Source organism: Aspergillus tanneri (assembly GCF_003426965.1).
Source record: "Aspergillus tanneri strain NIH1004 chromosome Unknown AapTan_3_pilon_pilon_pilon, whole genome shotgun sequence".
NCBI classification, from domain to species: Eukaryota; Fungi; Ascomycota; class Eurotiomycetes; order Eurotiales; family Aspergillaceae; genus Aspergillus; species Aspergillus tanneri.
Genome location: NW_022984630.1, coordinates 785080 through 799402, shown reverse-complemented (window position 1 = coordinate 799402; position 14323 = coordinate 785080). Strand labels below are relative to the sequence as shown.

The 14323-nt window shown below is 50.3% G+C and overlaps 6 protein-coding genes across 6 annotated transcripts; 3 read left to right on the top strand and 3 right to left on the bottom strand.

Annotated features, from left to right (window-relative positions):
- Positions 1 to 101: 101 nt before the first annotated feature.
- Positions 102 to 1799, top strand: ATNIH1004_004052 (putative vacuolar sorting protein SNF7 family protein; the record flags this gene model as incomplete). Its single annotated transcript, XM_033568724.1, has 5 exons — positions 102 to 148; positions 225 to 507; positions 568 to 792; positions 865 to 1059; positions 1113 to 1799. The coding sequence occupies 5 exons, from the start codon at positions 102 to 104 to the stop codon at positions 1797 to 1799; spliced, it is 1437 nt and encodes a 478-aa protein (XP_033427530.1).
- Positions 1800 to 1859: 60 nt separating this feature from the next.
- rad18 (E3 ubiquitin-protein ligase RAD18) lies at positions 1860 to 3206 on the bottom strand (the record flags this gene model as incomplete). The annotated part of the gene is made up of 3 exons (XM_033568723.1): positions 1860 to 2472; positions 2534 to 2648; positions 2705 to 3206. The coding sequence occupies 3 exons, from the start codon at positions 3204 to 3206 to the stop codon at positions 1860 to 1862; spliced, it is 1230 nt and encodes a 409-aa protein (XP_033427529.1).
- A 198-nt stretch (positions 3207 to 3404) lies between these two features.
- Positions 3405 to 7162, top strand: ATNIH1004_004050 (uncharacterized protein; the record flags this gene model as incomplete). Its single annotated transcript, XM_033568722.1, has 11 exons — positions 3405 to 3464; positions 3525 to 3580; positions 3638 to 3885; positions 3938 to 4116; positions 4171 to 4449; positions 4512 to 4536; positions 4596 to 4727; positions 4788 to 4961; positions 5025 to 5114; positions 5526 to 6827; positions 6891 to 7162. 11 exons carry the CDS (start codon positions 3405 to 3407, stop codon positions 7160 to 7162), a joined length of 2817 nt encoding a protein of 938 aa, XP_033427528.1.
- A 214-nt stretch (positions 7163 to 7376) lies between these two features.
- pex12 (ubiquitin-protein ligase peroxin 12) lies at positions 7377 to 8897 on the bottom strand (the record flags this gene model as incomplete). The annotated part of the gene is made up of 2 exons (XM_033568721.1): positions 7377 to 8782; positions 8840 to 8897. The coding sequence occupies 2 exons, from the start codon at positions 8895 to 8897 to the stop codon at positions 7377 to 7379; spliced, it is 1464 nt and encodes a 487-aa protein (XP_033427527.1).
- A 1690-nt stretch (positions 8898 to 10587) lies between these two features.
- Positions 10588 to 12416, bottom strand: ATNIH1004_004048 (cytochrome P450; the record flags this gene model as incomplete). Its single annotated transcript, XM_033568720.1, has 5 exons — positions 10588 to 11018; positions 11109 to 11711; positions 11778 to 11846; positions 11901 to 12003; positions 12057 to 12416. 5 exons carry the CDS (start codon positions 12414 to 12416, stop codon positions 10588 to 10590), a joined length of 1566 nt encoding a protein of 521 aa, XP_033427526.1.
- A 425-nt stretch (positions 12417 to 12841) lies between these two features.
- On the top strand, positions 12842 to 13976 carry ATNIH1004_004047 (uncharacterized protein; the record flags this gene model as incomplete). Its single annotated transcript, XM_033568719.1, has 3 exons — positions 12842 to 13134; positions 13193 to 13881; positions 13945 to 13976. 3 exons carry the CDS (start codon positions 12842 to 12844, stop codon positions 13974 to 13976), a joined length of 1014 nt encoding a protein of 337 aa, XP_033427525.1.
- Positions 13977 to 14323: the final 347 nt, after the last annotated feature.

The window sequence follows — 14323 nt, the reverse complement described above, 5'->3', positions numbered from 1 at the left end:
CACGACACCAGTCATTACTGTGTATCCCACACCCTCGCAAACGATACTAAACTCAATCCTCAGCGACACTAACAGCAACGCACAACTGCCATCCAGTCGACATGAACGACCTACTCAATTTCATCCTGGCCCAGGATGCCTTTCGAAAGTCAGCTACCTTCCCACTCTCCCACTAGGACCAACTCAGTACTACGAACCCCGCGATAATCTAACCAGGTCTCTAGAAATCGCCTCCCCTCCCTCTACTCCGACTTCGCTATACACAGAAAGACCAACCCAGACGGGTACACCGTCAATGTCTCCGCATGGGAACAAGCTCTACTGAAGGCCGCACGAAATGGATACATACCAGCGTCACATGGGAGTAGCGGTGAGCCGAGTATCTCGACAAGTTCTCAAGCTATAAAGCCGAAAAAAGACCATTTGGTACTTCGAGCGGACGAGTCGCTATTACGTGCGCTCGAGCTCCCCGAATGGGGTCGGCCCATTGCGCTTGCTGCTGTCTTTGTATGTGATGTCGATACCGGTTTGTATGGCACGTTTAGACTGATTTGGGAACTGGTTTAGGATGAAGCGATTCGGAGTCGTATTATGGTCCCCTTGCAGATGTACCGGGCTAGTTCGTCAAGTTTGAATAAACCACAGTGGAGTCTGATTGAGCCAGGGGTGCTGAATCCATGGAGTGTCATGAGTTGGGGATTGAAGCAGTTGAAGGGTGTTGTAGTCGGTTTAGACAGAGAGTCTACTCCGCCCTTACAGGCCCAGGAGCTGGTGTTGGTGGAAAACTTGAAGGTGAGAGGTCTAGCATAGATGATGTTGTTGATAGGACATTTGACAATGTGCCTGCTGACTGTTACGCTGTAGGAGGCGGCTGGTCTGATCGTGAAGCAGGCGATGAGCCGAAATTCATCTAAGACTGATCTCATATACTCCAAAGAAAACTTTGTACAAGAGTTTGCGTCGGTGTTTACCGAAGAAAACGATTTATCTCATACGGATTTTAATGTGCTACTGATGTATTTATCTCGCGACAGCGGTGCTATTGCATATGACGGCAAGGTATGTACTTCTGTATTCCCATCAAAATGCAACTCAATGCTCATATTGCCTAGACGATCAAATTCCGATCTTCAAATGACGCCCCTAAGGAGATCACCGAACAAGATACAGCCATTTGCTCTATTAAGTCGGCCATGTCGGCTATGACGAAACAAGTGGAAAACTTGGAAAACAAGATTATAGAGCTGAATTTGACAGCAAAAGCGACCCTGCACAATAAGAATAAGATCTCGGCGCTGGCCGCGGTGCGCTCTAAGAAGCTTGCGGAACATAATCTGAAACAAAGATTAAACACCCTGGCGCAGTTGGAAGAAGTTTACTCCAAGATTGAACAGGCCACAAGTCATGTTGAATTCGTACAGGTGATGGAGACAAGCACTGGTGTTCTGCGCGGGCTGAATACCCAAATTGGTGACTCCACGAAGATCGAAGATATCGTTGACGAGCTGCGCGAAGAGATTTCCAAGGTAGACGAGGTGGGTAACATCTTGAACGAAGCCGGTCCCCAGATCGACGAGGCCGAAATAGATGACGAGCTTCAAGAGATGGAGAACAAAGAGCAGCACGACCAGGAGGAAGAGGAAACACGCAGGAGGCTCGCGGAGCTTCACGACCTAAAACAGCGTGCCAAAGAGCCACGTACAGCATCTAATCAGGGAGTGGATTCCGCACTAGAAGAGAGCATTGGCAGGCTGTCTCGCATGTCTGTAGAGGAGGGGCGCGAAGCCACAGCCCAATGAGACAAGAGATCCACAGCCAGAATAATGCTTGTATCTAAGATTTTGGGGCCTTATCAACTACTATGTGGAAGGGGCGTTGAGCACCTGGCTGTTACTGGGCTCTTGGACTTCGTTCTCAGCGACTTTGACGTCTGTGAGATCTACCGTTAACCCGTCCGGCTTCGGCACCTCCACCGGAATAGAAAGTTCGGTCGGCTGCGCAGAGTCTGATGCATTTGGCTCATCATCTGATGTTGCGGAAGCTTGGGGTATCGTTGTGCGAACTAACGCATCGCTTCGTTTTCGGGCATTTGCAATTAATTGCTTGAAATCGCTGTCATAGTTTGCAGACCATGCGTCTGAATCGAAGTCTTTGCGCATGACCGTATTCGCCGACTCAGCTGACGACGACGTCTGGCCACCTTGCGTTCGCTCCCAGATCTCTAATTCGTGCAACAATTCTCTTTTGGATTTGGGAGTTCTGGAGTCACAGTTCGCATTCCATAGATTCATCCATTCAGTATGACGTCTTTGCAAGAGGGGCCGCGGTCCCCAGTTCGGTATACCCAGATCTTTGAGCTTTCTTCGCAGAACAGCCTCCTTTAGAATAGAATAGTTTATAATCGGAAGTCTTTCGGGTTGTTTGCCTGTAGTTGGCTGCTTGAGCGAGGCTGGTGACTTGGGTTGTAGAGACCTAGTTATGCTGTCAGCACACAATAAATGAGGTTGAGTCCTCATGTAAGCTGAAATATTACCCAAAGGAGATCTGATTCTGGGGTGTAGGATTCCCCGGGCAACTATCGAGGTGTCGAAATACTGCCTCGTTCTTCATCCTCCGATTACAAACGGGGCATGCAACCAATCCATCGTCTATTTAAGTTAGGTTCTAGCCGCACCCGATTCGAGCTGAAATATAATGGACATACCAGGAACATATTCCTCATCCTGGCTATCCTCAATAATTTCCACTGCAGCTGGCTCCGGCGCATGGTCAACGCCTTTACTTTGCGACCGGGTCTGTCTTACAACCATCTCAGGCTCTTCCTGCTCAGCAATCTTACGTTTTTTTGACGCAGGCTGTTCCACCTCTTCCGTGTCGCCTGTGCGATCCGCAGCAGCGGCCTTCCTCGCTAGTTGTAGCACGCTCGGTCTTGCATTCTGGAACGCCTCCACAAGCTCCTGAACCGCCCAATTACGCCGCAACTTGAGCTCTTGATCCGAGCACCGACACGCGGGGCATTTTCCTTCAGTACTAAGACAACGTCGAATGCATAGCGAACAAAACGTATGACTGCACGAGGTGATGACGGGGTTATCGAAAAAGTCCTTACACACTTGGCAACGGAGGGAAGACTCCAGCGGAGTGAGGAGAGACAATGGCGTGTCGAGCCAGTCGGTGGAGTCGGGGAGATTAAACGTCTGCTCCATAGGGTACGCCGGAGCAATTCATGGGGAGAGAGTAGGTATGTCTATCATGCAACGGCGTCATGCGGGCGGAACGAGGTATTTTGAAGACGAGTCGACAGCTATGCCAAGACCCGCTGACTGATACGCGTTAAGTGGTTTGGCACGCGTCGTCATCATCTTCCGTCCTCGACAATCGAGCTTGCCCCCTCTGCAAGTAACATGGCTGTCGCAGATTATAAGAAATACTTGGCGGAGAATGTTCTCAATGAGCACCGCACGGTAGGTGATTGTCTCCCCGCTTCAGTGTTTCCCAATGCTTATTTTGTCTTCAACGTACAGGTCACGTATCGCTCGTTGAGTCGAGCTCTCCGGATCCACTGCACGGTAGCGAAGCAGTAAGTTGATCTATCGATCTTTTTATCATGGATTATTGGTGTCTAATTGGGGATAAGAATGTTGTATGACTTCCACCACAGCGAGAACAACAAAACACCGCATAATGTGAATGCCACGTACCTTGTCGCGGGCATTCTGAAACCCCGCACCGCTATGAATGGCGCGCATGCCAATGAAACCACCAACGGAGATGAGGTGATGCCGAGTAGCCCACACTTGCCCAGTTCAATGCCTAACCAAGACATGGAATCCGACAATATCACGACAGCCTCTATCCTTCTTGTGCGGGAGGAGGACCTGGAAGGTAAGTACCGTATATGGTCAACCAGATCGCGCGCATTAACGCCTTGGAGCAGATGCGAAGTCCACCTTCCAGTCAATATCGTCAATTCATGTTTATAGTCTACAGCCTACGGTTCTCCAGGATCTCAATGTGTTGACAGATGTCAGTCGGGAAATGATGACAAACCATGCTCAGGAGGACCCGCTGGAATATGGCAAGCAATGGGGTATGATCCAAAATAAGAACGTGAAGGTGGTTATACATCTATATCCTGATACATGACTTAATACTAAAATATTCTCACAGCGGCGTAAGGGAACGCGGCCGCCGGCCCCAGCTCCAGCCCCAGCTCCTCCGTCTTCCAAACCTGTCGTTCCCTCGAAGAGACCGAGCGAAACATCGCACTCCGAGCCTAAAAAGGAGGCCCGCTCAGGTTCCGCTCAACCATCACAGAATGACAGTGCTCCCTCGAAGCCTGTGGAAAAGCCAGCTCCGAAACGAGAAGCGAGTAACCTTTTCAGTTCTTTTGCCAAAGCCAAGCAGAGAAAAGACTCTACAGCACCAGCTGCTGCCAGAGTGGAATCGGTCAGTGCAGCCTTTCTCTTCTGGCCCCGAGATTTGGGATTCTTATGCTAACAATTCATTAGGCCGAGCCAAGTGGCCCTGAAGAAGGTGAGCTGAGCTGACGTTCAGCATTTCTTCCTATGGCCCATACTAACTGACGACTGCAGTCATTCTGGATGATGCCTCAGAAGAAGAACCAGAGGAGCTGTTCCCCGAAACTGGCCAGACATCATCCACCAGCCCACGAGAGACCAGGAAAGAACGAGAAGAGAAATTGAAACGAATGATGGAGGATGACGGTAGGATTATCTAGACCTAGATCAACACATATTTTGCATGACGACGCTAACCGTTTTCAGACGATGAAGAAATGCCCGATGCTGCGGAACCCGAAGAGGAATCCAACCCTATCGACGAAACGCCTCCAAAGCCCCCTTCACCTAAAGAAGAAGTCACCGTCCGAGGAGGTCGTCGACGGGGAAGGCGCAAGGTCATGCAGAAGAAGACCATCAAGGACGAGGAAGGGTATTTAGGTAAGAGGCTCTACTGGCGATCCGATAAGCCATGTACCGGCTAACATATCTCTCTCTTTTCAGTCACCATCGAGGAGCCTTCATGGGAATCATTTTCCGAGGATGAACCGGCACCACTACCCAAGAAGAAGACCACCGCGATTGCGCCGAAGGGTAAGGCAGGGGGGAAACCGGGACAGGGCAACATCATGTCGTTTTTCTCTAAGAAGTGAACTCCAAGTGGGTTATTTCGGGGGGTCGTGGTAGTTGCGACTGGTGCAGTGTCCCTCTGTTCTTGTAATGTAGCCAAGTCTTTTGATTTCCAGCTTATAGGACATGGAGATGAATTGGATCGAGCATTTCTAGCGTCTTTGTGAATGTTTACTTCCCCGCTTCTCCGCATTCCTCGCCTTGGCATCCAACAACAATTTGAAACATCGTCACTCCCCCAATCGTCCCTTCCATTCCTTGATTTACGAGCATCAATCAGCTTCTGATTGATGGTGACTCATATGCACTAGTGACCTTGCATCGCGCACTCCACCATCATGATATGCTCATTGGCCACGCTACTCCTCGCTCTAGCATATGGTGCAGGCGCAAGGGGCACCGCAGGACATCCTGAATCGGCCATTCTTCGACGAGCCTGTCCGGAATATACCTCGTATGCCTCCTTCAGACATCCTCCATACAGCGAGGGTCCGCTGAGTCTACCCTTCCAGCGACCAGCTCAAGAGTGTCGGACCTTCAGTTCCCCAGCAGTGGAGCAAGTCATTGAAGATATCACCTCGCGCATGAAGGACAAGGATCTCGCCCAACTGTTCCGTAATGCCTTTCCTAACACTCTGGACACGACCATCCAGTGGCATGTGGATGGCTCGTCCTCAGTAGCGGCGACCAGGAGAAGGGATGGCTCTCAATGGGAAGGGCCGCAGACCTTTGTCGTGACGGGCGATATCAACGCCGAATGGCTGCGCGACTCAACCAATCAATTATCCCAGTATCAGGCCCTGGCAAAGAAGGACAAACAGCTCTACAATCTTATCTTAGGCGCCATCAACACCCAGGCCGAGTTTGTCATTCAGTCCCCATACTGCAATGCGTTCCAGCCACCACCGCCAAGCAAGCTCGCTCCCACCAACAACGGACAGGATGACAAGGTCCATCCGGCCTATGAGCCATCCGTGGTGTTCGAATGCAAGTACGAACTCGATTCGCTGGCGCATTTTCTCGCCCTTGGAACGGAATTCCACGAAAGCACCGGATCGACAGACTTCCTTACCAATCGTTGGTATATCGCACTAGACACCCTCCTGAAGGTCCTAGACGCCCAGTCACAGCCAACCTTCAGCGACAATGGCCAGCATGTCGTCAACCAGTACACCTTCCAGCGCAAGACCACCTTGGGCACGGAGACTCTGAATCTTGCCGGCATCGGCAATCCTCTAAACCACGGTACTGGGCTCATCCGCAGCGCGTTCCGTCCCAGCGACGACGCGACAATTCTCGGATTCTTCATTCCACCCAATGCCATGATGGCCGTTCAACTCAAGAAGATTGCGAAGGTTCTCCGCGCCGCGGGAGGCAAAGCCGACCTGGCGAACGAACTGGAACAGCGCGGCGAGCGACTCGACCGAGCCGTTCGGGAACATGGCGTAGTGCATCACGCCAAATATGGCGATGTCTTCGCCTTCGAAGTCGACGGTTATGGCTCGCGTATCCTCATGGATGATGCCAATGTTCCGTCGCTGCTCTCCCTGCCGCTCCTGGGCTACGTCAACCAGGATGACCAGGTCTACCAGAACACCCGGAAAATGCTGCTCTCCAAAGACGGCAACCCCTACTACCTCATGGGTTCTGCGTTCCATGGCATTGGCGGTCCTCACAGTAAGCTAAGCTAAGCCAATCACCCTGCCCCTTCTTACTAGTATGCCCGTCTAATAAAAGCAGTTGGTCTCCAAAACGCCTGGCCAATGTCCCTCCTCGTACAGGCCTTGACCTCGGACTCGGACGCCGAAATCACTGCGTCTATTAACCTCGTGCGGGACTCCAGTCTTCTTGGCCTCATCCATGAGTCGGTCAACGTCGACAATATCAAGGATTATACACGCTCGTGGTTCGCTTGGGCCAATTCGGTCTTTGCGCAGACAATCTTTAAGATTGCCGCCGAGAGGCCTCATTTGATTTTTGGTGAAGGTGCGGATCCGTATATCATTGAATAAGTCATCGTGCGGTTCCCTTAGGGATGGATTTAGGTGGATGCTGTGCATAGAGTTTATGTAGTTGTCAACTGTATCTTCAGTGGACACGATAGATGCATATACTAGCAACCCGTCTCTAGTTACATACAACCCGAACTGGTTTAATAATACCGATTGCTCATGCACCATGCATGCTACATACTATATACAAAAGTCCCTTCGATTCTTGATTCTCCTAAATCAACACACGTCTTAGCCCCTCCGTTCCACCCAACACCCTCCGACCTGTCACCGGACATCTCCCCTTGCCACTCTCCCATTTCCCCTGGCGACTTTGGCCGGGCTTCCCCTCGGAGGTTCCCTCGGCGTCCTCACCGCCTTCTTCCCATGCAGCCCCAGCACCCTCGCCATTCATGAAATCAATCTGTCTCTGATGCTCGCCGTTCAACCAATGGAAGACACAGACGTAGCAGAATACGTATCCCGTCTGGCACGCCGTCGGGCTAGTCAGCGAATTCAAGCACACCGGACACGTCGAGGCGACGTCGGAGTCCGCAGGAGGAAGGGGCACGGTGAAAATAGGAAGATACGAGGTGGCGGAGATGGGCGGCTGGATACGGCGGCGCGGGGATTTGAAGGCGGATTTCGGCGAAGAGGGGTTCGATTCTTGTTTTTGGGCCTCCTTCCTTTTCTTCTTTTCTTCGAGGGCTTGCCGCTTCTCCGACGGGGAGATCATCCCGTTTGCGACGGGGGCGGGTAGGTCCAGGACGTCGGTGGCTTTGCGGGTAAGCTGTCGCGAGAAGTCGCTGGCGTGCCACCATTCGAGGAATTTCAGGGCGAAGATGGACGCAGGGAGGAAGTAGCGCAGGGAGGTGAGGAGTTGAGGGTAGAGGTTCTGTGGGCTGAACATGCCCAGGAGGCCAGAACCCGGGCGGGATCGAGCGCCTGCGCCGGGGCCTGTGGCTGGCTTGGGATCCAGCACTGCCGCAATGGCTTGGTGGTCGGCGGCGCCGAGACGACGGATGCGGGTGCCGATGAGCCAGAGGAACGGCGAGGAGTACTTGGTGTTGTCGAATAGGTAGGCCAGGTTGAAGGCCAGGATGGAGAAGTAGTAGGCGGCGTTGAAGGACGGGTAGACGTTCCGAAGGAACCACTTGTAGAAGCGCAGGAGTCGCTGGCGGATGGTTGGGTTGGGAGGGAGGTCCTCGCTAGGATTGTAGCGGGGACCACCGCTCATGATCAACGAGGCCTGCGGAGCGGCGTGCACCTCGTAACCTTCATCGAGCTTGCATTTCAAATAGGGAATGCCGACCATAACAATGAGGTTCTTCCAGACGTCGGAGGAGCGTAGCTTAAGGGATTCCCGAACGTGACCAGAGGCACCGAGTTGGGCTCGAGGGATCTCACCATTCTTGGTCAGGAGCACACGTTCCCGCTTCAGGGAATAGAAGTTCTCGGTGAAGGAGCCACCAAAAGTGCGCAGATAGTAGCGTTCGACCACGAAAGACAAGAGGGCGTATATTTCATCGTAGGAGTTCAGGATTCGCAACAAGTACCGAGGATGACGGTGAGTAGCGACCGCGAGGATGTATCGAATGGAGGGAGGGAGGAGGGAGGAGAGCTGTTGTTCGGCGAGGAGTTCTACCGAGAGATGTTAGATGGAGATTGGAATGAACTGTTGACGAGCCAATTACATACCAAAGAGAGACGGCTTGAGCTCATCAAACTCCTGCTGTAGACTTGGGAGGTATTCCATGATGGCGATGGAAGCCAGGCAAATCCCAACGCATCTCAAGCGCAGCGATGGTGTTGGATGACAAGGGAATGCGGAGTTGCGACTTCCTAAATAGGCGAAGCTGAAGTCGAACTGAGCCGAGGCAGGGAATGCTGAGTCATTCGCCTGATTTGCCATCTAGTTAACTAGATATAAAGCGATGATGACACCTGTTTCCCTGTTTTTGAGGAATACCTATTCCAGGGAAGACCCTACTATCTTAATAATACATCTCTATCTGCTGTTAAAAATATCGATGGAGGTTACATAGTACTTATCTGACAACTAGCTAGTTCAGCTGAAGCTATGCCAGACCACAAAAGCAGATAGAAAAAACGACGAAGAGTAAGCTATTCCCTCCCGCAGAATGATGCCACATTGTATATTCCATGTAGACCCGAGCCTCATGTTCAAGTCAGTCATTGTCATGGTCAAATTCATTTTTCCTACGAAGTCTCATCATACTGTGCAGCTCTGACAAACTGAAAGATGGCCGATGATACTCAGCAAAACAGAATAGATGAATATCGAGGAAACGCGGTGTTGATATTCACTGGGATCTTTCCTCCCCGCCAGATATTCTATGTTGCATTGCGACTTGTCGTCGGTATAAGCGCAACGCACCATGAGGCTTCGACGACACGATGGACTTGCTTGCGATTGCTGGACAGGTTGCCATAGCAGGCATTGCAATTAGCATTATTTTCCAACCTGGTTCCACAATTCAAGTGCTGATTGTTGTCCATCGTTGAAGGCGCTGTCAATTTGCCTATCTCCTGGCTAAAGATCCGTCTCTGGTAACTGCAGTGTCGAAATACTTCGTGGTCATACGTATCCTGTATGCTGTCAATGCGAATTTCCCAAAATCTCCATTCTCCTCCTTTATCAATGTTTGTTCCCGACAAAGGCATATCAGGTGGATACTTTATCACCATGGGACTCATGTGGCCGGCGTCATTGTCTACTTACTAGCCTGCCTACCGTTTGCTGCGTACTGGGATGAAACCACCCCGGGAGCCCATCGCTTGGATAATCCCTGTATTCCCAGGGTAGCCTTCCACATATTGTCACAGATATGATCATGCTTCTTCTCCCCATACCAGTGCTGTAGTTGCTACAAATGAATTGGGGATGAAGCTCGGCTTAACAGTCATTATTGGAATAGGCAACCAATAAGACACAACCTGTCATCATTGCCAAACTTTTACTTTCAAAGTTCAGAGACTAAAGATATCTTTGTACATAGGGCCTGGTCATAGCTATAATCCGCTTCCATGCATTCTTCGAAATCCACTCACTAGTCGATGCTACCTAGGATAGTTCCTACATGAATATCTGGACGCAAGCTGAGTCAGGTGCTTATCTGATATTTGCCTGCGTGATCACATATAGACTCCTGTTAGAGCATGTAGGGTTTGCGGGTCAGCTTTTCCGACTCACCCAGCCATCATCGAGCCACTCGGGAGAACGGTCAGCTCCGATGCAGTCCTCAGATACCCAGAAGGCGCATAAATTGTTTTTAAGTCATCGAATCCGATACTGAGCGTGCATCAGTTTCGTAATAGGGACGAACAGAGGTTTTAGAAAAGTGCCTTCAGCCAAATTTATTTATATTAGCTAAGTCGATAATACTTACCTGGATAGAGTGACTAAAACTCAGTCCGGAATACTCTTAGAGTACAATCTCGCCACACCGTCTTCTAATAGCAATCTTTGCAGATGGGTTTGCTTGGAGACCGAACCCCCTAGGACGCGGCTCACGATGTGACCCATCGACAGGTCGGAAGTCATAGTGTAGGAGAAGATGGCACATGATAATTTTGATCTGGTTTCTCGCAAAGAACCGACCCGGGCACGCATGCTGCCCATACCCAAACCCAATGTGTCTGTCACTCGCTGAAGCAAACTGCGTCCAGAGTTCCTGGTTCCCAACTTGGTTCCCAAACTCACGGATATTGTAGAAACGATAGCCATCAAAACTCCGCGCGTTGGGGTAAATCTCTGGGTCGTACATGTGATGACCAGACACAATGGTAAAAGTGCCTCGGGGAATTATGATCCCATCGGACAGGACAATCTCCTTTTCTGCGTATCGTTGAAGGCCTGGAGCGATTCTTGTCAGTAGACAGTTTCAATCAGACGGGTTGAAATTGTCGCGGTCCTTGGCCGTAGCAATCTAACTAGCTAACTCACCAGTGACTACAGGCTTCAACCGCTGGCTCTCTTTCATAACGCTGTCAAGAAGTCGGAGCTTATACAACGTTGCCTTGCCCCAACCATTCTCACTAAGTACGGAGACGATCTCGTGACGCAGATTCTGGACCAGCTCTTCGCGGCCACAGAGATCGTATATCAACTGAGTGATCATGTCTGAAATACTGGAGATGGAAACGAATGCGAGGTTCAACTGCGCGGAGGCAACGTCATATTCACAGCCGTTGGCGCGCTCTTCGAACCAGTCTGTAATACCGAGACTCGCCTTGGGTACTTCCCCCGGTTCGATTGATGTCCTTGCTCGCATACGCTTCCTCTCCAGAAGAGGGTTGATCCAATCCCTCGTTTTTTGAAGACGCGTACGCAGTCTTCGTACGTCCGGGGAGAAGTGAGCAGCAATGGGTCTTAGAACTCGTGGCCAAAGTCGTAAGGAATCCGCAGCATCCGCTGCGCCGACGATGTAATTGATAATATTGTCAAGCCACTCTGGGCATCGTGAAAGTTCCTCGCCGACGAAAACTCTCGAAGAAAGCCGACCAACGATCCTGAGAATTTGATCTGCTAGGCAAACTTGGTGCCATTCTGGCCCAAATAGTCAACAGTATTAGAGCCAGCTGTACTGTATTTTTTGCATTTGGACTTTCTCACCTGGGTTATCGGTCAAGACATTTGTGATCACCGAATTGGCGTCTTGGATCATCGGGTCGACAATGTTCCCTGAATTTGATATCAGATATCCGTCGTGACGTCCAAGGCGGACGACAAACATACCGAGAGCTCGCACCATTTTCTTCCTGATCGTGTCTTTGAAAATCGGCCCGGTCAATGAAGAGTACCCAAAGGCCTCAAACCCAGGAATATGGCTGTGGAATTTCTACAGACTGGTCAGTTTTTGATTGAACGCCACATCTACTGGGCTACCTTTACATTCTTGACCACAGGTTCAAAACGAAGACTAGGGTTCGTGCGGATCTCAGTGAGATATTTTGGGGCGAGGATGAGCTGGATTCCGCCATCGGTCACCAGACGGAATGCGTTGCTAGACTTTTTGAACCCGATCTGGCAGAGGTGCCCGGCATTTTTATAGAATCGCTTCTTTGTGTTGGTCCACGTGAATTCCAATGCCTTTCTCGAATTGACCAACGGCAAACTATGTTTGTGATATGCTGGTGAAAAATATACAGCGGCAAACAGGGCACCGACGGTCAAGATAGTGATATACACAGATAGATCGTTTGAAGGAGAGTGATATAGAAGCTTAAGCTTAAGCGTTATATCCGACTGCATCCTGGTCTTCATTCAGTGCCTTGGGGTTTACAGTGGCCACTGGCCAGGTATTATGCACGGCAGGCAACAGAGAGTGGACCAATAGGGGGGAGAGCTCCTGATGGATTTGCAAACGGACAGTTGCTATCCCTTGTTTTCCTGCTGTAATTATCGCCGAACCCTCCTCTATGACCTGAAGATTGTCGAAGAATGTGGGTCGTCCTGCATACCACTCACTCTTCTACCACCGACGATACTGCCGGAAGCAGACAGAGGTCCCTGCACACGTCCACTGGGCTAATAAAGCAGGTTTAAAAGGAAGAACCCCCACCTGTGCATTGCCAATGGGCCTTACATCGTTCCAATTAATTGTCATAACCTGAGATATAACGCACCCATCGGTGACTATATTGGTTGCCGAACAACAAGGACCAAGTCGCCTGTCTATGGCTAAGTCAGAAATCACATCTTCTATAAATATCATCGATATTCGCTCGGAGCCAACGGATGGAGTTATTCAGAAGTCCCTTCATGACAGCATTCGCCAACTACACCAAGAACAGGCATCCCTTCCGAACTTACTTCTCTGGAATGAGGAAGGCCTACGTTGCTTCGAAAAGATCACCTACTCGGACGACTATTATCTCACTAGTGAGGAGATCGATATTCTCAGGCAGTCGTGTCACAAAATTGCGGCTCGAATCCCCAGTGGGAGCATACTAGTAGAGTTGGGGAGTGGGTAAGCAGTTCGTTTACTTCGAATGCCTTTTCTTATATATTCTTTGACGGTAATATAGAAACCTACGCAAAATCAAAGTCCTTCTCGATGCACTGGACAGCCAAGGGCGTGACGTGGATTATTTTGCACTCGACCTTTCTCTGCCCGAGCTTCGACGGACCCTGTCGCTAGTATCTACGAACAATTTCGCCCACGTCCGCTGCTTTGGTTTGTTGGGAACGTATGACGACGGCAGGAAATGGCTCCAGAGGCCCGAACAGCAGAATCGGTCGAAGGTGATTGCGTCCCTAGGGTCTACACTTGGTAGTATGCAGCGAGACGCTGCAGCAGAGTTTTTGGCCAGCTTCACCGGCCAGCTAGGTGGAGCGAGCTGTCCTGCGGCCTTCCTACTGGGACTTGACGGCTGCACTGACGGGAAGAGGGTCCACAGTGCCTACAACGATCCGGCTGGGTTGAATCGCAAGTTCATCAAAAACGGTCTGGTCAAGGCCAACCATCTCCTGGGCTACGAAGCGTTCAGGCTCCAGGACTGGGGGATCGTTGGTGAATGGGATGCCAGCAAGCGGTCCCACAACCAGTACTATCACGCGTTGACGGACACCCGAGTGGGTAGCCAGGCTGTCCAAGCGAGGACCAAGGTCCTTGCGGTCCATAGCCTCAAGTATGATGATGACGATAAGCGCGCTTTGTGGAACAGGGCTGGCGTTATGGAGACTGAGAGATGGACCTCGTCATCGGGACAATACCGTAGGTCCCATAACAATTCCTTTTCTGCATTGAGATTTGCTAATATAGAATTTGTGTCTGTAGACATTCACCTCCTAGAAATGCCTCGCAATTGAAGAAGACCACAGCTACTACGAACGTGTGTTTAATCTATAATCTATATTTATATACTTTGAGTTCTAGACGAGTTATCTGTCCTACAGATAGATCCTATTAAACTCTAATTTGGATTTAAAAACAATATAATATAAATGTATCCCATATTACGATATCTAAAGAACGAAGTTACCAAAATTATAAGATAGGTAAAAATAGGAAACATCCAAGTATACGGTCTCTCACTAAGTTCGAGTCCTTTTCAAGGTACATTAACTCGTGCCCTTATGCTAATTTTTTATCACTCCGTTCTTAAAGACAGAGAATCCTGTAATGCAGTCTTCCATTGAGACGCGTCAACCGACTC